Genomic DNA, 23,683 nt, shown 5'->3' with positions numbered 1-23,683 from the left:
TGAAGACAGCCGTTGAAAGCATACTCTTGCTCTGGAGAAGGTAAGAGAGGACAAATATCCCAAGTGCAACTAAGAGTGACATTTTTGAGGAACTGCAGCCTAGAGAGGAACACCCTGGGAGAAAGCCATTTTGAAACCAGAACTTTGGAGCAGACGCCAGCCACGTGCCTTCCCAGCTAACAGAGGTTTTCCGGACGCCATTGGCCATCCTCCAGTGAAGGTACCCGATTGCTGATGTGTTACCTTGGACGATTTATGGCCTTAAGACTGTAACTGTGTAACCAAATAAACCCCCTTTATAAAAGCCAATCCATTTCTGGTGTCTTGCATTCTGACAGCATTAGCAAACTAGAACAATTTGTATGCCTCAAATCCTTACAGGCTCATAATACTTAAATAGATAAAAGGGAAAAAAATAGCTGTTGTATTTTCTTTTGAAGGTGCACAGATACATATTTTCTTAATAGCATTTATCTGTAGCATTGGTAAATGTCCTTGGTTGCATTTGATGCGATGAAGTCCCTATTTCCTTTGGACAAAGCACATTTACCAATAAATGTGTTTTCTATTTTTGCATGACAACCATGGCCATTTAGGTCTTTAATATAATCCCATATAGAGAAGTCTTAGTAACCCTGACTTTGGTGATTCAAAGAAATAAAAATCAAAATTCAACTGACTTGTCAAACGAAGAGAAACACTAGTTATTGCTAACAGAAGGCCAAGTATGACCTCACAGCCCACGTTTTGACTTTTATAGTGTGTCAACTTCATGATGCAAGACACCCAATAATAACAAGTGTTTGTTACTTTTCTTAAACTTTGACTTAATTTGGTCGTAAGTCGTTTTGCCCATTAGTGTTAAGAAGCTGAACTACTGTAATCACAGAATTGGGATTGGTCTCAGGTTTAGAATGCTGGTAAAATGGGTTGACTGCAAGCCAGTCATCCCTGAGCTCAGCTTGGGGTTTGACAATTGGAATTGCAAGGAGCATCCCTAGTGAAGCATCCCTACTGGCATCTGGATTTTAAAGAGTCTTCAAGTCTTTATTCAAGTACTTGGTTTCAGTCACATCTGGTCATGTCAGTGCCTCATATTTGACTATAGAATACATGCTTCTCTTCTGAATAATGTTTGCAATCTGTGGCTTCTGGATGGCCAAGTCTTGTCTTCACTGGCTGTAATTTTGAGTTTACTGAAATATAAGTACATTAAGTTTATTCATTTAATTAATTCATTTAGCATGTATCTATTAAATATCAATCATGTGGCTCCGAAAATTAAGCAATAACCTAATCTTACCAATAAAGGCATATTATATAAATACTATAATAAGTCCTCTATCTAAGACACTTCAGGCAGAATGCCTTTACAGGCACATTCACATTCTTTTCAAAATAATTCTTTTCCAAGAATGCTAGCTATTTTTAATAAAACATGTTTGGTATTGATTAACCTATCACGAATTTAAAAAGCCAAAGTTTTAATATTTTAAACATATAACATGCTTAAGGATTCAATATTTAGAATTTATGATTACTCAGACTACAGTTTTATAGCTTCTTAGATATATATTTCTCAATTATATCATGGCAGAACTGGACAAACTTATTGCATAAAATGAGCATGTATATCTTATATCTCTAAGTTCTACACAGCAATTAAAAGAAAATTTGATTTTAGGGAGTGCTCTTGAGGGAGTACTTTATTTATATGGTTTTTCTTTTTCTCCTGTCCCCCCTTCATTTCCACTTGAAGTAAAAGAGGGTAGGACTCAGAAAAATAGTACAACTATAACAAACTTCAAGCTTGATTTTCTTTATCATTTGGAAAATATTAATTTCAGCTTATTTTTTAAATTTTGTAAAAAGAAATTAACATTTATAGTAAACACTGCATTTCCTTGAAAATGTGGCCTTAAAATTCATTTTTCATCAGTATTACACTACAGAAATCAATTCTTAATTTACCGAAATGCTTAGCAATGACAAAAACTGTGATGGAGGCTTGTTTTACCATTGGGCTCCTAAAGTAATTTCAAATGCTGATTTAGAAATTTATAACATTCATATGTTAATTTATCTTGCTAGAGTAATCTCTGCCACAGGCACTTAGATTTGTTGGGATTAAAGTAGCACAAGCATGTACACACAAACACATACGTACACACAAACACACACGTATACACAAACACACATACACACAAACATGCACACATACAGGTTCCCCTTCCCCATCATACAATAATATCTCAAAAGATTAAGTCTTTAATTGACTGGGCAAAAGGTTATCTTTTCTCTCCTGATAGTTTAAATACTGCAGTGCCCTTAGATTTTCTAGAGCAATTTCTGACCTACAGATATTTTAGAGGAAAACTTTTTAAATCTTACTTCGAAAGTAAGTTATTGTTTTTACTTTCTACTGCATCACTTGTTTGGGAAAATCTGTTATGTCTTTCTGCATAGAAATTGTGTAATGTGACATGCTTTTAAGGCTACCTCCCTAGTTTTGTGAGTAGTTTGTCTGCCATTTAATTGTGCCTGGTAGTGGATATACAGATTAAAGATTAGCAATTTCTTTAGCCTTGAGGATCTCCAGCATGTGCAAAACTCTATTTTGACAGCAGGGACAAAGCTATGACAAAGGTATGGAAAGGAACAAATGGAGAGGAATAATGATAATTACAGAGAAAGTAAAAGGGGAAGGACAAAGGAGTTAGTGGAATGCCACTAAAAATGGTACCAGCTTTGGCTTTACCAATATTTTTCCATATTTCTGAATTTTTACTTTCACATTTAAAATAGTAATTTATATTCTGCATATTTCTTATTTTAATTAATAAATCAAAATATTTTAGATCACTTAGGAAATTGAACCATATGCATTTAGAACCCTATGCTTGTAAAAGACAATAGGGTTAGAAAAATTTGATTCTGTAATCTTTTAACCACTAAATGAATCCTTGTTGGGAGTTATAAATTAAATTGCAAAAATGTTTCACATGGAGAAAGAAGTCAAATGAAAGAGTTAAAATAGCATTGAGGAATTGAGGTCCCCAAATTTAGATTTCTGGAAACATAAGTGACCTTAAGTTACGTACATCCCAGTTCTGGTCCTCACTGTTGGTCTCTAATGTGTTAATCTTCTCCTTTGCCTGCACCATCATTTCTCATTTCGTTGTATGTTCTATAATCTTTTGTTGAAACCTGGACATTTTGATATTTTAACATGTTATTGCTGCAATTTAGACTCTGAAGTTTGTCCTTAAGCTTGTATCCAGCTAGTGTTATGACAGAGCTGTCCTTAATTGCCAAGAGCTAACAAAAATAAAAATAAAAATAAAAAAAAAGAATGAAAAAAACACCACCTTTCCCAGTCTTTGCAGATTGACCATGTAGTTTAGAGAACAGCTTGAGGCCAAAGCACAGGGGCCTCCCTCTCTTTTATGTGCATGCCTCTTGTGAGTTGGGCAAGCACATGTGGCCCTTAGAAACCCCCTATTTTACCTGGATGTGAATGTCTTCTCAAAGACACAGTTTCCTCAAGGTCTTGGGCACAACTTGGCTGCTGTCCTGCAGCTTTCTGTGGAAGAACTCTGTGAGCTGTCTTCTACATGCAGGGCAAGTCCTGGGACAGGGAGCCTGCAACGAGTTTCCTGGTTTGGTCTCTCAGGCTGCCAGCAGACAGACTGGGGCACACAAACATGTGCCCCCTATGTGTACAAGGGTTACTCTGTTCCCTTTGGAACTGGGACCTGGTAGGCACGATAGGAGCATGAGCCACTGAGAGGAAAGGGGAGGAGCCAGCCAGGGCTCCATGAGACCCTACCACTTTTAAGTTTCCTTTTTCTTGATTTGGAGCTTGGGCTGTCAAGGTAATCCTTTAACTATTTTCTGAACCTTTTAGAAAGATGTTTTTGCCAATTCCTGCTGGTTGTTCAAAGCTTCATTGGGGATGAAGTCCTTGAATCCTCTCACTCTGCTATCTTTCTTGGGGCAGGATTGGACATAACATTTTAAAAATAGCTTTTGATATTTACACCAGGAATATAGCATATTTTCTTTTTTCTTAGAAAGTTCACTTCCATTATCTTCTATCAACATCGTTACAATAACTATTGTGTTTTAAATATTTTACAGATGAGGGATTATGATTTTGAGGAAAGAGATTGAGGGACTGATGGCCTTTATGACTCAGTCTGGTCCCATCTAGCCATACAATCCAGCAATTAAGGAGTCATTGTCTATTACTTCCTTACCCCAAAGGAAATACCATTGCTGATCAATGACCATCAACTCCTTATTCTCTCCATCCTTGTCACTCTAAATATTCTACTACTCTTCTACTTACTTATACTACCTCTATTCTTGTCCCACTCGAACTGTAGCTTCTTTAGAGTGGTTGCACTGATTTTTCTAAAACAAATCTAATTGTGTTGCTAGTCTTAAAAAAACACCCTATGGGCCAGAGATCCTTGAATGTCAGCCCCAGGCTTGTTTGAAAATGAAAAGAATTGTAAAAATTTTAATCTTTTCTTTTACCACTGGTGACTATCTTCCTTTAAATATCAGGAGCCTTATTACTTTATAAATTTTAGACTGTAAGTTCATAATCATCAAGGACAAAGGTGTCAATTCTTTTTTGAATGTTTCTGGGGAAAGACCTTCCTAATAAGCTCATTCTGTCACTTGTTTTTCTTATGTAAGATGACTATGTGGAAATTAGATTTGAATGTTATTGTTTCAGTAAGTTTAGCCATCCTTTCCCTGAGATGTAGGGAAATTTGATTGTTTCTCCTTTCCATTAACTTCTCTCACATCCTGGCATTCAGACATTGGTGTTGGTAGTTTATGAGACTGACATGAAAAGAATTAGTTTTTTCCTGACAATACTACTTTAGGCCAAGATTTTTTATTTCCAGAGCAAGAAAGTTCATAAGGCTTTAAACTATAAAACTCTTTAGCTCCTTTACATGTTATTGACATCAGGGAAAAATTCATTATCTTCAAAAATGTAAGACTTCAATGGTTCTTAAGATTTTATTTTATTCTGACTACAGAGTTCTTATTAGGGTCATTTCTTTTTCATGGATGGGAATGATTGGAAAATTTTCCAAGGTAAGGACACATATTCTGGGGACAATGTCATAATTCTCACCGTGCCTTTGCATAGAGGTATACTACTAATCGAATGAAAGAGAAATGTTCTAATTTCTTCCTAGAATCACAGAGCATTTAAATATGTTTTCTTGTAGATAAGTTTTGCCAATATCAAATGCTAATTTATACAGTTTAATTCCTTGTCCTAGGCTCAGGCAATTTTAATGAACCAAGAATTTGCTGTAACTCTTCTCATTGTGATAATTAGAATGACAACAAAACCTCACTTATCAATGAGTATAAAAAGGCCAAAATTTATATATTTCTTTTATAATTAAAGCAGGCCAGAATTAATCTTTTCAGAGGAAGATATGAAGTAGTAAGCATTTTTATAAACTTTTATCATGAAAGTACATTCCCGTATGATTTCATGGAACAGTGTTTCAAAGGGCATTTAAACGTGATCCTTGGTAGGATATTTTGATTGACACAGTAGCTTCCAGCAATGTTTTGTGTTATTACATCTGGTAGGAGTGAGTTTTGACTCCTACCGGGTATGACTCTTACCTTACCTGCCCCTTTCATAAAAAGATAGATAAAAGATGAGATTTCACAATTCTGAGAAATTGTTTTCAATATTTGGCAGACCATTATGAAGTGGTCTTTAAGAAGCAACAAAAAGAATGAGAGGATAAACCTCAAGTGTCTTTTCATTCAACAGGCTTTTCCCAAGGCACTGTTTGGTGCAGTGTTGTTCTGCACACCTAAAAATAGCTGCATTCACCTCTATACTGGCTCAGTATTTATTTGGGAAAAGAATAATGTTAACTGTATTAGAAATTGTGTCATATATAACAGGGAATAATTTTATTGATTCAAATGCATTTCTTTTTTTTTTCAGTTGCAAAACCTTCCTGAAACTTGGTGAAGAAGAATATTTAAATATGACATAATCCTTATACCTCTTTATCCATCAAAGTGGCTGCATTTCACTGCCTCTTTTTTGTTCTCATATCTTGCACCAAATATTGGGTAAACCAAAGTGTGTAGGAAGAAAGAAGTAACATCCATAGTCATTGCTCTTTGCAATGGGAGTGCTAAGGTTTAAGCACATTTTCTTTGCGAGCTTCCTTGGATCCAAGAGAGCACCCCAAGCAGTGTTCACTTTCCTTCTGATTCCATGTTGCCTGGCTATGAATCTCAGAGCACCTCCTCTTATTCCAAATGTTCCTTTCCTCCTGGCCTGGAATGCCCCCACTGAAGTTTGTAATCAAAGGTTTAATGTACTACTAGACCTGAGCCTCTTCAATTTTATAGGAAGTCCCCGAAAAGGTTTTCCAAGGCAAGATGTTGCAATATTTTATGCTGATAGACTGGGCTACTACCCTCATGTAAATGAAATGACAGGCAAACTTGAGAATGGGGCGATTCCCCAGTTGGGAGTCTTAGACTTACATTTGCACAAAGCTGCAAACGACATTGACCAGACCGTGCCCGCAAGCCAGCTGGGCTTGGGTGTCATTGACTGGGAAAACTGGAGGCCTACCTGGGAAAGGAACTGGACACCTAAAGATATTTACAAGAATCTGTCTATTGATTTGGTTCGGAAAAACAATCCACTACTTGGCCTCATAGAGGCCACCAAGATTGCCAAGGAAGAATTTGAAAAGGCAGGAAGGCGTTTCATGCATAACACTCTAAAGTTAGTCAAGTCAGTTCGACCAAATTACTTATGGGGTTACTATCTTTTTCCTGATTGTTACAACCATCAGTATACTCAACCTGGATACACTGGAAGATGCCCTGATATAGAAAAGAAAAGAAATAATGACCTTGAATGGTTGTGGAAGGAAAGCACTGCCCTTTTCCCATCCGTTTACTTGAATCGTCATCTACAGTCTTCTCCACAAGCTGTTCTATTTGCCCGTTATCGTGTTGAAGAAGCCATTCGGATTTCAAACATACACAATCCTAAAAGTCCACTTCCAATTTATGTATATATCCGCCCAGTTCTTACTGATATATCTTCCAGGTACCTTACTCTGGTAAGTAAATCAAGGTATAAGGGCCATGATATAGTGTTCACAAATGGTGTTTAGTGGAATTTGGCATCAGTTTTGAAGGGAACAAAATGTAGCTTTCAATATCATTTAGAAATGTGTATGCACATAGCTCTATATCATTGTCAGAAAGGAAAATCAAAATAGGTTTACTTTTTTAGTGTAATCACAGAAATCTTAGCACCCATGGATAATTAGGTAAAATTAAGTAGCATAGGCAATGTATTAACTCAGGTTTTCTCCCTATGGTCTGTTCTCTTATCAATGGAATTAAATGAATAATATGTAATCTTCATTTTTGTTTATAGTGTGACAGGATCTGTGTTAAAAAATAAGAAAGAAAGAAATGGTAGGGAAATGTTTAAATTGTTTTTATTGGTGCTACTGTTCTATGTATAATATTCTCATTTATGCTTACTTGCTATCTCTATCACGTTTGCCAGGAAGACCTTGTGAGTACAATTGGCGAAAGTGTCGCACTGGGTGTATCTGGAACAATAGTATGGGGAAGCCTCAATTTAACCTTCAGTAGGGTAAGTTGATTGATAGAAAATAATTGTAAACTCTTCTACCTTTAAGGTTTTGAGGTATTGAATAAGAAAATAAGTACCATGCTTGGCATACAAGAGTAGGTGCTCAATTAATACTGGTTGAATCAAAATATCTTGCACTTATGTGGTCATGTTAAAAGGCAGAAAAATTTGTGCCCATTTTTGAGGGAGGAAACAAGTTCAGTGAGATTAACTGAAATTGTTGAGGTTGCATGGTGTTCCGGTTTGCTAAGCGGCCGAAATGCAAAATACCAGAAATGGATTTGCTTTTATAAAAGGGATTTATTAGGTTACAATTTGTAGTTCTGAGGCCATAAAAGTGTCCAAGTGAAGGCATCAAAAAGAGGATACCTTCGCTGAGGAAAGGCTGCTGGCATCCAGAATACCTCTGTTAGCTGGGAAGGGGCATCCAGAACACCTCTGTTAGCTGGCAAGGCACGTGGCTGGCATCTGCTGTTCCTTTGCTCCCAAGTTGCATTGCTTTCAGCTTCTGATTCCAGTAACTTTCTCCTCAAGCAGCTGCGGGTTCTCACTTAGCTTCTCTGGGTCAAACTCTGACCTTCATCTCTTAGCTTAGAATCTCCAAACATCTGAGTCTGTGTCAGTTCTCTCCAAAATGTCTCTGGGTGTTTTCTCTCTAAGCATCTCTCTGAACTTCCTTCAAAATGTCTCTGCCCTTTATCCTCTCATAGTGGACACCAGTAAACTAATTAAGACCCACCTTGAATGGGTGGCATCATACTTCCATGGAAATAATCTGATAAAAAGTTCCCACCCACAATTGGGTGGGTCACATCTCCGTGGAAACAACCCAATCAAAAGATTCCACCCTCAATAAGTCTGCACCCACCAGAGTGAATGAAAAGAACATAGTCTTTCCTGGGTATGCAACAGTCTAAAACCAGCACACATGGACTGCAAGAAGCAAAAACAAGACTACAATCTCAGCCCTTGGACAGTGAGGTGTTTTTTCCTACTAAACCATACTGTGTATGTCTTCTAAAAAGAGCTCCAACTTGTCAGAGTGCTTTCATTCATTCTTTTATTCATGTGTTCATTCATTCAATTACTGCTTGTTGAACACCTATTTTATTTATTCATTCATTCATTCATATGGTCCTTCAAGGACTTTTTTTGCAGGGATCAGCAAATTACACCGCATAAGCCAAAACTGTCCTACTGCCCACTTTTGTAGAGCTCATGACCTAAGAATGGTTTTTATACTTTTAAATGGCTGGAAAAAAAGAAGAATAGTATTTCATAATGTGTGAAAAGTATGTAAAATTAAAATTTCAATGTATACCAAAATTTATTGAAACACTGACTTAGGCCGTTGCACTGGCTGTTCTCTCTGCTAGAACATTCACTCTCCCCCAGCTACCTGCATGGCTGAGTCAAATGCAAAGACCTTTCAATGTGGCCTACTCTGAGCACCCTATTAAAATAATGACTCCTCCCTTCAGCACCACCTCCTCTGCTCTGTTGAACTTTTTCTTTCTTTATAGTACCTCACCACCACCTATCAAGTTGATGCTCATTGTCTTCCCCCTGCTATAATGTGAGCTCCAGGTGGCTAGAGATGTTGCCCTGTTTTGTTACTGATATAATCCAAGTACCTAGAACACATTATTCAAATGTAATTAAAATAATAGAAAAGTTGATGGGAACATAGTTGTGCTCATACGTCTAGGTATGTGTCTATGGAGGCTGTTGAACTACAAAGGCAAAGTTGATGAGTCATGACAAAGACTGTATGGTCCACAAAGGCTGGAGTATTTACTTTGCTTTACAGAAAAGTTTGCAGATGCCTGATTTATTGAACATCTGTTGTTACTGGGAGCTGGGTAATCACTTATGTCCTGGAAATACAGCAGTGAATAAAACAAATTCCCTTTGTCAATGTAGATATGTTGTCATGAGGGGAAATACAATTTATATAGATATAATGTATTAGGTAGTGATAAATACAGTGAACAGCAATGAAGCAGTGTAAGAAGGATGGAGAGGGAAGGAACAGTGCTATTTTAGATGAGATAGTTATAGAAGGTGTCTCTGATATGTTTCATTTGAGCAAGTCTCTTAGACAACTGGGTACAATAAATGCAAGGACCTTAAGGCTATAATGTGATTGACATTTTCAAGAAAGAATGAGAAGATTAAGTGTCACTGGGATGCAGTGAACAAGGGAGAGACTGGTAACACTTGTGATGAGTGAACCAGCAGAGTCAGATGTAGGGATTCATAGGCAATCATGGGCTTTTACTTTGAGATGGGACACCATCAGAGGGCTTTGAGCAGAGAAGGGCAATTTCTAACTAACATGGTAGAAGAATCTCTTACCTGAGTTGAGATTAGATTGCAGGAGCACAAGCACAGAAAGCAGGGAGAAGAGGAAGGTGATGGTCTAGACCACAGGGTAATCGGTGGTGGTGCTGGCGAGTGTTTGAATGAATGATGAATTATGAGTATAAATTATGCCTATACTTTTTAGGGAAGGATCCATTTCCTTTTCTCATTTGGTTGTTGGCAGAATTCATTTCCTTGTGGAGATCTGTGTTTATTTGCTGGCTGACAGTGGAAGGCCATTTCTACCTTCTATATGTCACTAGCATCCCTTTGCTCTTGGCTCCCTCCCTCTATCTTCAAAGCCACAGATAGCAGATTGGGTCTCTTTCATGCTTTGAATCTCACCTCTTTCTTCTTCTGTCTCCTCTTTCTAACCCAGCTGGGAAAGTCTCTGCTTTTAAGAACTCATGTGATTAGATTGAGTCAATCCAGATAATGCAGGATAATCTCCCATCTCAAGGTTCATACCCTATTCACATCTGCAAAATGCCTCTTGACATATAAGGTAACATGTTCACAGATTCTGGGGGATTAGAGCATATATATTTGGGGGGGGGGGGCATTATTCTGCCTACTCCAGATGGCAGCATCCTAAGGAAGGTACAAAGAAATAGGTTCAAGTGTGAGATGCCAAGATTCCTTAACTTTTGCCTGCTGACCTTCCACCACTACTCTCTTTGGTCTGCTGAAGGACTAGCTGACTCAGGATCATGAGGAAATCAACTATCATCCATGGCTGTAAAATGCCAGTGTCCAAGTTTTAGAATATATCATTCTCAGGAGGAATCATTTCGGTTACTCACCTGACTCTGCAAAAAAAAGTATATTTGTAAAAAATCTGTCATAATTCACCCATAACTTGAACTATATGTAATATTTAATGCAAAGCATTCTTAGATGAATCTTATTAGTTGTGTTGAGCTAGAAATTTAAAAAACAATCTTTCAAAAGTGTTTAAACTTGTCTGATCAATGTGAAATGTATTATATTCATTTATAATTGACTGAGGAATAACTGATTATATGCTAGGCTCTGTGTAAAGCACTTAAATATTCATTGTATCTTTTAATCACCACAATGATCCTATGAGGTAGGTGGCATAATTATCCTTATATTTCTGATGAGGAAGCTGAAGCATAGACAGGGTGTGCTGGTTTGAATGTATTATGTCCCACAAAATGCCATTATTTTTGATGCAATCTTGTGTGGGCAGATGTATCACTGTTGATTAGATTATAATTCTTTGAGTGTTTCCATGGAGATGCGACCCACCCAACTGTGGGTGATGACTCTGATTGGATGGTTTCCATGGAGGTATGACTCCTCTTATTCAGCATGGGCCTTGATTAGCTTACTGGAACACTATATAAGCTCAGACAGAAAGAGCAAGCTTGCTACAGCCAAGAGGGACACGTTGAAGCATACACAGAAGCTGAGAGAGGAGCTGCAGATGAGAGACAGTTTGAAGATGGCCGTTGAAAGCAGACTCTTGCCCTGGAGAAGCCAAGAGAGGAAAAATGCTCCAAGAGCAACTCAGAGTGACATTTTTGAGGAACAGCAGCCTAGAGAGGAATGTCCCGGGAAGAAGCCATTTTGAAACCAGAACTCTGGAGCAGATGCCAGCCACGTGCCTTCCCAGCTAACAGAGGTTTTCCGGACACTATTGACTATCCTACAGTAAAGGTACCCAATTGCTGATGTGTTACCCTGGACACTTTATGGCCTTAAGACTGTAACTGTGTAACCAAATAAACCCTCTTTTATAAAAGCCAATCCATTTCTGGTGTTTTGCATCCTGGCAGCATTAGAAAACTAGAACACAGGGTAATTAATTTTCCCAGTGTCACCCAGATCAGAAATTAATATTTGGAAAATTTGAGATTTTCCAAAGCTCAAACAGCTCATCATTGATGGAGCTGGGATTCCAATCAGGGCAGAATCCGTGCTCTGACTGCTGTACCAGTCTGCCTTCCCTGATTAGTTTATGGACTATGGAGGAAGAACAGGCTAGGGTATATGAAGCCTCAACTAGTTTATCAGTCAATGGCATGAAATGGTATGTGGGGCTTAGAAATGTTAAAACACACACTCACACAGCTGGAGTATACTTGCTTGTTAAGGTAAAAATGGTAAAAATATTTTCTACCTCTATCTGCATCTGTTTTTTCATTTTTCCTTAAAAATCGCTTATTGCAGTGAATTGATTCACATATGAACTAACTTGTCTCCTTATGTTCTGACCTTATAATTTCTTATATTTTCACAGCAAGCTTGCAATAATCTAGACTTCTTCTTGAAGACTATCCTCAATCCTTACTTGATCAATGTCACCTTAGCAGCCAAAATGTGTAGCCAAGTGCTTTGCCAGGAACAAGGAGTGTGTGTAAGGAAAGACTGGAATTCAAATGACTATCTTCACCTGAACCCAACAAACTTTGATATTCAAATTGGGAAAGGTGGAAAGTACACAGTACAGGGGAAACCCACGCTTGAAGATCTGCAGCAATTTTCCGAAAAATTTTACTGCAGCTGTTATACCGGCTCTGTTTATAAGAAGAGAAATGATATAAGAAACATCAGTGCTGTTCATGTGTGTATGGCTGCAGATGTTTGTATAGAAGCCCTTCTACGCCCAGCAACCCGTGGTCATGGGAAACCTTCCTGCAACATCTCAGTGACCACAGCCCAAGCCACGAAGTTTCCATGTGCTCCTCGGGCAGATTTCAATGTACAACAAGAAGGCACTTGCGTAGTTCGAACCAGTTCTGCCCCGGAGAGCTGCCAGTATGCTAACTGGAAGAACACACTAATGATTTATATCATTCAAGTACAACTTCAGTTTTTATTAAATTTCTTACCTCCGTATTTTTATGTTTTGATATCTTTTAAATTTTTTTACTTAATGATCTATTTTTTTAGTCGAGTGATAATACCTATGTACTTGAAGTTTTATATTTGAAATATGACTCAAAACCCATGGTCGAAATAGTATTTTGACTTTTTTTTTTTAAAGCAATGATTGTTTTATAATGATCAATTTGAACTTGAAATTATTGATCATTAAACCAAAGGACCTTGACTTGTATCTTTAATTTTCGTAATTGTTTTCAGGACAGTGTTACCACTAATTCTATTATACTACATTTTGCTTTTTAAACTCAATGTAGAATGTTGATTAGTAATATAGAGTACAATTTGTTTTGTAAGATAATGCCCAAGTTTTTATTTTCTGATCTCTGATATGCTATAGCAAATATTTCAAATGCTGTGAATGTATTTATATAGAACTGAGAGACACCTGTTATATTCTTGGTTCTATCAAAGATGATTGCAAGGCCTATACTACATGTAGGCCTAGATTTCTCCTGAGAAAAGTAAGGATTCGAAAAAACCAATTTCCTGCAAATGAGTTTCTTTGTAAGTAATTTGTAATAAAAATGTCAAGAAAACAGGAAGATGAAAAAGCCATCTGTTTAAAATGTAAGATTTCAAGTGTACTAGTCTACCTTGAGCATGGAACCTATAGTTTTCAGCTTTTTTTTCCTAGTAACTTGATCCAATGTGTTTTATAAAAATGTAACCTTTGAAAAATGATTATCCTGTCAACTTCTGTACATGGTTTTAGTATGTCTTCAGAATTTATAATACGTATAAATTCTTCTAATTTTCTTTCCTTTCTAGATCCTCTAATTTAATCTTGTCTGCCACTTGTTGCTGACAGAGCGGTGCAGGAATGAGACACAGACACAAAGTTAAGAATTAAGGGAGCAGGGGGTCCACTGCATCTCGTGCTAAGTGGACAATAATGCACCTTTGCTCCAGTTATTTATTTCAGAAGATCGGGGAGTCTATGCTAAATGTCCTCAGGCTCGGGAGAGCCCACCAGATACTTATGTTTACATCCTGTTGCATATCAGAAGGAACAGTCTAGGTTTAGGACAATGGTAAACGTTGTCGTCATAGTCACAAGACACATATCTTTACAGGGCGGGCCCACATGGCTCTAAGCCACCACCCTAGATATGCCTTAGGCAACATGGAAGACTCAGTTTCCCACATGTCCCCCTTTTTATTTTAGCCGCTGGCCAGATCTCTGTCTGCCTCTTGGGCTCCGATCTGAGCCGGGCATGGGAAACAAAGTAGCCACAGGGGCAGGAGACCTCCCTTAAAGGGGGTGAGGGTTCAGACCCTTGCAAAGCTGGAGAGGTGAGGTTCTGTGCCCCACCTCTGTTGGCCCCCAAGTTTTCTCCTGATGGCCCCCTGCAACTGTGCCTGTCTTAGGTTGTTCCTTCCCTGAGGAATCTTACCCGTCTGTGGCTAACCAGCCATCCTCCGGGGCCATACAGGGTGATGTAAGGGAGGGGCAACACCCCCCAAGAGGGTTAGTTTTGTCTCCTTGACAGCATTTTAGCTTTATATCATCTAAGCATCTGTTCACACAACCATTCACATCTGTCATTCCATTATACAACATTCATTGAGTGCTTATTCTCTGCCAGGCTCAGTATTAGGTGTCACAGATTCAAGGTGAAGTGGCATGTCTCTTGCCACTTGTGAGTTTGTTGTATAATTTAAGAAGAAAGATACTGAAAGTGGAAAATTACAATATAGTGTGATAAATACTGCGATAGAAGTTCAGCATGGATGGCAAGGATGATGTCTACCCAATCATTCTAAAAATGATAATGACATTTTGATATCAGTGACATTTGTCATTGTGTGATCAAGAATTTGAGATTGAAACCCATCAATAGAATTTAAAGAAACTGGATATTTCTCTTTTCTCCTCTGTTTACAGAGAGAAGGAGAAAAAGGACAAGCAAGGGTGGGAGGGAAAGGGAAAATGAGGAGGGGAGAGAGAAGAGAAAAGAGCTAGAATTCTTTATTTCTCTGGTTCCATGAGGACTTGAGAGCTCTAACTTGCACAGGATTGAGGAAAAAAAATCTGATGCAGACACAATAAGCCACTTGAATGCCTTACCTGGTCTAACCTGCATAAATGTTATTGCCTCCTCCTTCTTCTTTGCCTCAGACTTCCTTTTTCAGAAACAGAAAGAAATGAGGCCACAAAGTGGTGGTACTGGTAGGAATATACATAATCCACAGTATGATACGCAATCTCAGATTACGGTACAGTTAAAGTTGCTAAGATCTTAAACTCCTTGAGGCCTTTAATTTACTATAAGGGAAAAGAAAAATGTTTCATTTGCTAGAGATCTTATTTCTTTATATTTAAGCTTTGTTTAATATCAGAATTGAGATAGAGCTGCAAGAGCAATAAAAAATGACTAAATTATTATTATACATTTTTAAACTCCAACAACTTTTTAAAACTGAAACAATGTTACAATAGTTTATGTTATGCTTTTTAAATATCTTTTTCATTCTCATAAAGTTACTGCTGCTAATGGTAAAATAATTCAAAGGTATGCAGTGGAAAACTAAAAGCCCCCTTCCCTTCTCCCTAGAACAGTGATAACTTCTTAGGTATAATTCAAGAAGTATCCTAGGAATATGGAAACAAATACATAATTAAGCTTATGATGTCCATAATTTTCTACCGCTTGCTCTTCCCACATGACAATTTATCTTGTGTGACTATCCATATCAGTGCATCTTTTTAGTGACCACCTGGTTCTGCACTGTATCACTGTATGACCATATTTTAGAAGTTCCTGTTGATGGGCATTTCATTTTCTGGAGAACTTTTCCCCCTCTGTCAACAATATTGTAGTTAGCACTTTTGCCAGGATGAAATGGAATTGCTGATGCGAAGGGTATGTACATTTCAATATTGGATAGATACTGCAAATTATCTTCCAGAAAGTTTGCTCCAATTAATGATCTCACCAGTAGTGGATGAGAGCAACTGTCTCCCTCACCAACACTGGATATTGACAAATTCTGTAATCATTGTTCCTCTGACAGATGAAATGTCATTATGCTTTAACTTGGTTCTTAAATAGTCAATTTGATATTGTTTTCATAATCTGTTAAGGTATTCTTTTTTTCTTGACAAGTCATTTAGAAAAAAAGAATGAATTTTGTTTTGGCCCTTATTTATTCCCAAATTCTATGTCTAGGAGACTGTTACCATTTCTGAAAAATTATGATATGCCTTTACATATATCGATAGATTAAATATGAAACCAGGATGACAATGGGATTGGGAAAGCCATAAGGACCACACTCCACTTTGTCTAGTTTATGGATGGATGAGTAGAAAAATAGGGGAAGGAAACAAACAAAGGTACCCAGTGTTCTTTTTTACTTCAATTGCTCTTTTTCACTCTAATTATTATTCTTGTTATTTTTGTGTGTGTGCTAATGAAGGTGTCAGGGATTGATTTAGGTGATGAATGTACAACTATGTAATGGTACTGTAAACAATCGAAAGTACGATTTGTTTTGTATGACTGCGTGGTATGTGAATATATCTCAATAAAATGATGATTAAAAAAAAATATGAAACCAGGAAAACAAAGATCAGCTTTAAAAGAAGAACATTTTGTTTCTTCTGACTATGCATTTCTTATATGGCATTCAATCATGATTATCATTATTGTATTTTTTAAGTACACAGATTGTAAAGAGCTACAAATTCGTTTATCAACTGAATTTCAAAGTTCTGGCAAATAACTCTTTTATAAGAAATATGATTTAAATAAATTTCTAAAACAAAATCCAATTACTGGTAGTTTTTCATGGGAAACCTAATCCTTGGCTGTAGGATGCAGAAGAAAGAGTAAGCCAACCCCAGTTTAGCATTTGCAAGCTATTGACTTTGGGCAAGTTATTTACCCTCTTTTGATTTATTTCCTCAACTGTAAATGTCCACTGATGAGAAGACTAGAGAAAATAAACAAAAGCCAGGTAGCGCAGTGCTTGACATAAGGTTGGAAGTGCTCAATAAAAGCAATTATTTATTATTTGAAACTTTTATATACTTTTCAGAGTTTTCACCCTATTAAAGAATTTAAGGTTTATATATGGAATCTAAAATTGGCTTTAAAAGTTTCATTTTGAGGAATAGGCTATTAAATAAAATGTATTTATAATTATTCTTTACTGGAAAGGGGTAGGTAACATATTTAATTTGACTAAAGACTATAAGTTATCTAATTCTAGCACAACATGCTATTTTATTGATGTACATCTACTTTTAGAAAAAATTAATGCCCCCAGGGAGTCTCTGTCTTATGACTGATGTGATACATTTTTAAAAATTTATCTTTTTTGTTAGAGAACTTGTAGGTTTACAGAAAAAACATGCAGTCTTGCCTTCAAAATACAGATTTGCTTCCCTCCCCATTATTAACACCTTGCATTAGTGTCATGCCTTTGTTACAAGTGATGACAGAATATTGTTATAATTGTCTTACTAACTATAGTCTACCATTTGTATTAGGATTCACTGTTTGTACAGTCCTACATTTTTTGTTGTTTTTTAAAATTGTTATCCTAATAATATATACAACCTAAAATTTCAAATTCAAATATATAACTCAGTGCTGTTAATTACATTCACAATGTTGTGTTAAATACAACTTTCTTTTTAAAAACATTATATTAATACAACTTTGTCACTTATTTGCTTTCTGATCATCTCAATACAGCACATATTTAATATCAAAACTCAGTTGTAGGCAGCATATATACTTTTTACTGATATATATTATTTTACCCACTCCAATTTGCTAATCCTCAATAACAGATACAGAGGCAAGGATGGGTTTGGATCAACATACAACTATGCAATCTAATGGTGCTAATCAACATGAATGATTTTTTTTTCCCTGCTAAATTTTAATTAAAGCCTAGACATAAAAAAAAAAAAAAGGTTCCTCGGTTTAATATTTATACTGTGCTCATCATTTTGTTAAAGAAGAAAAAAACACTGACTGTAATAGGTACTGTTAAAATGTTTTCAAGAGTTGAGCAACCAAAATAAATACATATTTTTGTATCCTGTAGAAAACCTTAGTCCTTGAATGGTGAGAGTTGACTTCAGTGAAAAATAATTTAAAGGTGCCCTGCCCCCATGCAATGTTGGTGCACAGCCTGGCTGAAATTATTAATCTCTCCTTTATTACTCTTCATAAATAAGAGCTTCCATTTATTAATCAACTTAAGTATGTGCTATGCATTCAAAATTTTCATTCAATTAAGTGCTTTTCACAGATAAGGAAACTGAGCCTTGGACTGTCCAGGGTTACACAGCTAGTAAGTGGTAGGTAGAACTTGATGTAAGAGCTGGGTGACTGACATCCAGCCTGTGCATTCTATAACTACCCAAGACTGCCCCCACGAGGTTATGAGACAAAATAACATCATGTGAGAGAACCACAACATTGGGTATGTGATTATTCCACTGAATTGTGCGCTTGGGAGTGGTTGATATGGCAAAGTTTATGTTGTATGGTGTATACATATGTTTCCACAATTAAAAAAAGACTAAAAAGACGATGACAATTAAATGTAATACATGATCCTGAATTGGACCTAAAAATGGAGAAAATGCCCAAAAGGACATTATTTTGAGATATGAACAAATTGGAACATAGAATATAAGCTTTATAAATATCAATTTTAATTTCTTGATCTTGATAACTGTGCTTAAGGTAGTTACATAAGTGAATATATTTGTTCCCAGGAAACATACATAGAAATATTAAGTGTTCAAAGAGCATGAGTTATTCAGCCTACTCACAAATGTTCACAAAATAGATGAACAGATACATACATACATACATACATATATAGTTGACAGATACAATGATACCACAAATGTGGCAAAATGTTAACATTGGTAGGCCTGGGTATCTGGGTGGAGTGTCTGTTGGAGTTAGGGTTTTGTAATATTTTTGCAACTGTGCTTTAAGTTTGAAGTTACTTCTAAATAAAAAAGCTTAAAATATTTAACATTGTGACCCGTGGGAACTTAGAACTAGCTCCTGTTTCTTCTTTTCACTCCGGGCTCTTAAATAGAATCTGCCTATACTTGTATGTCAACTACTGAGAATTTTTTCTGAGTGCTAGAGCATTGGGCATAGGTGATCAAGGGTTACTTAATTTTATATAATTTCAATATGTAGCTTTTCTGGATTAAAGGAGAAATGGAAATGAAAGAAACAGGGAGTTTAGACAGGCTAATAGAAGTTTGTGTCACCTTAAAATTCCCTGGGCCTCCGTCGTGACACATCATGATGATACATGTAGGGCAACAGTGGGCAGTAGGATAATGCTGTTGAATACTCTGTGCTTCTTCAACAATCAAGACTATTGGAGGCCTTTTGGCTTCAGCAAACAGATAACTAGTCACATGCTAGCACATTATGGTACCAGAAGAAAAGCAGTCAGCTTATCTTTCAGATTGAAAGAAAAAAGGTATTATGATGCTAAAAGCAGAATATAGGAAGTGCTGTTGGTTTGTGATTCGGGGAAGTTCTATGTCTTTGAAAGATGATTTAAATATTTTTGGCTTACCTATAAAACTGGTTAAAAGTGACTTTTTTCTTCAAGAAAGGGATTTAACTTTGTGGGTATTTGGGCAGTGAGGGGAGCCGGACAGGAAGTGGTCACATCTTCCTTGTGATTTTTTAATGTAGTCTCAGTAGATATGCTGAATAACTTTTTTTTTTTAATGAAGACTCTAATATACTAGCTGTGCCACAGCATGCTGTGTGTGTGTGTGTGTGTGTGTGTGTGTGTGTGTAAGACAGAATGAGAGAGAGAGAGAGAGAAGGAGACAGAGTTAGCAGAGAGACAGTGGGGGGAGAGAGAGAGAGAGAAAGAAAGAGAGTCCTAGAGCAGCTGGGAATGCTGAAGTGTGAGTGAGACATGGGGCTTGGTGGAGGCTGGAAAGTAAACAGGAACCAGACATGAAGTATCTTACTGGTTCTTTAGGCACAGGATTTAAATGAATTGATTTGTATTTTAAATCTATGGAGATGAGTTGAAGAGAAATTGGGTTTTTGATCTGGAGGCAAGAAAACCAGTTAGAAGGCTATTATCTAGTCCAGATATGATGAAGACTTGAACTAGGGAAGTATTGGGGATGGAATTAAAAATCAATCATTGACTTATTTATTGTGGGTCTGTCAAGGAAAAGCAAGGAGTCTAATTAGATGCCAGGTTTTTCACCTGGGTGATGCCATCCACTCTTAAGAAAGAAGCAGGTGGAGGAGCAGAGTAGGAAGGTTTGATTTTGCGCATGTTGTATTTGAGGTGCCTGTGGAGCATCAGGTAGTTTTCCTTTAAAAAACCAATAGACTTGACAGCTCAAGGGAGAGACTAAGGCTGCGTTATAGTTATAATATTACTATAATATTAATAGCCAGAGGGACAAAGTATGTCTAATAGTGTGAGAGCATGGACTCTTGAGCCAGACCACCTCAGCTGAATTCTAGGTCCATCGTTTACTGGTTTTATCTACCTTTCTGCACCTTAGTTTCTCCACCTGTTGTGAGAATTAAATGAGTCAATGTAAGCAAAGTTCTTAGGTCAGTTCCTGGCACATAGTGAGCACAAATGCATGTTTGTTGTTATGATTTTAATTTTAGCTATCACTTATTGAATAATTGCCCTGGACCAAATTTGTGCTAAGAGATTATAGGCTCTTACAACAGATTTCTCATTTAACCACCATAATATTCTGTGATGGTAGCACCTATATTATGTGAGAAAAACCTAAAACTTTAGAGAGGGTGAGCAACTCTCCCAAAGTAACCCACTGGGAAGTAAGGGGTAGAAACAGGATGCAAACACAGATTTGACAGACAACAGAGTCTAAGCCCATTTAGGTGATACCTGAAAGCATGAAAGTAGATGGAATTATCTGGGGAGAGTGTGTAGAGGAAGAGGAGCCACAGAACACTGATTTCTCAGTAGCTGGGGAGGAGAGTAGAAAAGAGCAAGTGAAATTGCTGAGTGCAAGAGGCAGGAGGCGAAGCAAAGGTCAGCAAAATCAATTGCAATGTGACCCCATGAGATAAGGATTTCCTTTTCGGTTGGCTCCTACGGGCCCTCCTCTATCCCTAATATTGAGTTTTTGCTTTTTTTTAAAAGTGTTTTCCCATAATTCCCTACCTGAAAAAAAAATCACTAAATAGACACGTGAATGTTGAATAAAATACCAGAGTCATCACATTACTTAACAGATTACCTAAAACATCACTTAAAACCTCAGAGCTGCTGATCTATTTCAGGTCCTAAGAGCTTTCTCCCTTCCTTAGTCAGGAGCCACAGGGATTAGAAAATCATGTCTGCTTCTGTGCTTGCCAGTTTAGTGTTTCCTCCAGGGTTCCTTAAACCTGGATTCACTCTCTTTGCCTGGGGTCTCCGGGGATTTATTCTGCATATCAACACACTTAAGATATTTATTTTAATTTTTAAAGACTTTGACTTTAATGAAGCCAGTATACAAGTGCACTGCAAGTGAAGAAATATATCCTGCCCTGCCATTTTGTGGTATCAACCAAAGGAAATAACAAATATCTTTGATATTTGTTCTCTATGATTCATTCTGTATTCTCCAAGACAGATTTTCCTTTTTCAATTTGTCAGATACTTAATAAAGAAACTGTCTTCCCCTCTTGACAAGGACTAAAGATTTGCACTCAGCTTTTAAATTAAAATCCATCGATACTCCTGTTCATTCAACCAGTTGTCCTTGCAGACAGTACCCTCTGTGGAATGGGAAAAGCATGGCTCCCCTGAACAGCATCCCTGGGTGTTTAGCACAGTCTGTCTCCTAGGTGCTCTGGGAAAAGAGAAAGATCACAAAGATGGCCCTGCTCTCAAGACACTCTCCTAGGTGCTATTATTCTCAACCTCATTTTCACTGTGGGTGGTCTGCTCACATCTGACTGGCTTCTTTCCTTGAAGGTGCCTCCCAGATCATGCTCCTGGTTCTACACACCTCAGTCTGGAGCAAGTGGCACATGCGTCTGCTTGACCTGGATTTCAGGGATACTTTGCTTCAGCCTGGACCCAGGTTCATAGGCCCATGCTTGTCTGGGAGAAGGAATTTGATGCATCAGTGGGCTATCATCAGGCCTAATTAAAGTATTTTCTCCTGAAATAGAATTGAAATTAGTGTTTCTGTTACCTCTGAGGGCATGAAATTATGTTAAGCAGAAGCTGTGACTGCCCTGGGTCTCACTTGTATTTTCAGGAAACTGACTGTGGAGTGGACAGAGAAAAAAACACCAAATAACAAAACAGAAAAATAAAAGGTGTTCCTGGAGTGGAGGCAAGGTGCTTCTTTGGAGTCTATGTGCTATGAGTTATTTTTCACTCCTTCTGAGGAATTTTTTTCAGTTTACAATGAATTACGGAGCCAGTTTACCTGAGAGAAATGACTGGCTGGATCTAGCTTGATTTAACTTTTGTTTACATTTCTGAATTCAAATGCCTGGGAAATTGCCTCATCCTTCCAACTAAAGCTCAAGGTTATGGAAAGAAAGTATCTTAGTTGATTTCTGGCATCCTTATTGATTTAGGTTGATTCTGTGAAGCAACTTGGTAAAGAATAAAAAGGAATAGCAGCAGCAGATTAGGCTTTGGGCTTGCCTGCCTCTTACCTTCCTGTCCACGTCACCATGGTTGAGCAAATTTGGACTGTGTGCATTAACCCAGAGCCTCGTAAATACCCTAGACTCTGATTCAGATTCTGAAACAGAATCTAAGCTCCCTGCCACAGTTGATACAAGTTTTCCTCTTTGTAGGATAGTTACATTTAAAGTCACACAAATGGACTTACTGGGTGGCATCATCTGCTATTCTTAGTGCCCCTCACCCACATTTTGATTATATATTTTGAGCTAGAGTATTGTCACTGCAGAGGTATAGTTGCAGATATAAATTAGTGTGTGATTTCAGCCAAATAACATAAGAGAAAGACTTCTCTGAAATCACTCAGTACAGCTTACTTCCTTTACTACAAAAGATATTTGTACACACTCTCACACACATTAACAATTGAGTCTCCTAGAGGAAAGCCTCTAAATGAGGCCATCAGAAGGAAGAAAATACTGACATATATTTGAAGCATTTTGAACACAAAAAGCCTGAAGTGCTAATGGCTAGCTGCATTATGGTTGCATTGAAGTCATGCCTGACTTTTTCTACCCTGAGGCAGTTGTTTCTAAAGCCAAGACATGAGAACTCTCTACTAGCTGCCAAGTTTAAGGTGAACATGCACAGCCACACTGTCAAGAACTTATGCTTCCTCTACCTGAGACCAGGTAGGTTCTCAAAACACTTCAGGAGCTTTTAATGAGTCCTCACAAATCTCCTGTAAAGGGGGACATTTTCACCTGCCTCCCAGCAGGTGTAAAGCATTGATTTGACTTATTTAAGGTCACAGAGAGATGAAGCCAGAACAGAAACAGGAACTGAGCCTGATGAGAGTTCAACAAAGAGCCAAGGAGAGGCACACAGATGGATATGGTGGTACAGGAGGTGTTTTTCATGATGAGGATATCGTGATTTGAGGACAGTGATGCTAAACATATGCTTTGTGTCTTTTCCCAGGCTGAGAAAGCATCAGACTTGGGGTGAGATGAGGTTGGGGCAGTGTGGAGGGGATGAAGAAGCAAGCATGAATCAAAGGTCCAAGTGTCA

General features: G+C 37.5%; 1 protein-coding gene across 1 annotated transcript; it reads left to right on the top strand.

Moving 5' to 3' along the window:
- The first annotated feature begins 6,188 nt into the window (after positions 1-6,188).
- Positions 6,189-22,118, top strand: LOC119535328 (hyaluronidase PH-20-like). The gene is made up of 4 exons (XM_037837752.1): positions 6,189-7,145; positions 7,604-7,693; positions 12,324-12,884; positions 22,026-22,118. Exons 1-4 carry the CDS (start codon positions 6,189-6,191, stop codon positions 22,116-22,118), a joined length of 1,701 nt encoding a protein of 566 aa, XP_037693680.1.
- The last annotated feature ends 1,565 nt before the right edge of the window (positions 22,119-23,683 follow it).

The sequence above is a fragment of the Choloepus didactylus genome, chromosome 5, assembly GCF_015220235.1.
Source record: "Choloepus didactylus isolate mChoDid1 chromosome 5, mChoDid1.pri, whole genome shotgun sequence".
NCBI classification, from domain to species: domain Eukaryota; kingdom Metazoa; phylum Chordata; class Mammalia; order Pilosa; family Megalonychidae; genus Choloepus; species Choloepus didactylus.
Note: the sequence above shows the minus strand (reverse complement) of the source record. Positions and strands in the feature narration are given on the sequence as shown.

Coding starts and splice junctions, on each gene's coding strand:
- LOC119535328 (XM_037837752.1), top strand. CDS start 6,189: ATGGGAGTGCTAAGGTTTAAGCACATTTTCTTTGCGAGCTTCCTTGGA. Junction 7,694..12,323: donor TCAATTTAACCTTCAGTAGG/GTAAGTTGATTG, acceptor ATATTTTCACAG/CAAGCTTGCAATAATCTAGA. Junction 12,885..22,025: donor TAATGATTTATATCATTCAA/GTACAACTTCAG, acceptor CCTGGATTTCAG/GGATACTTTGCTTCAGCCTG.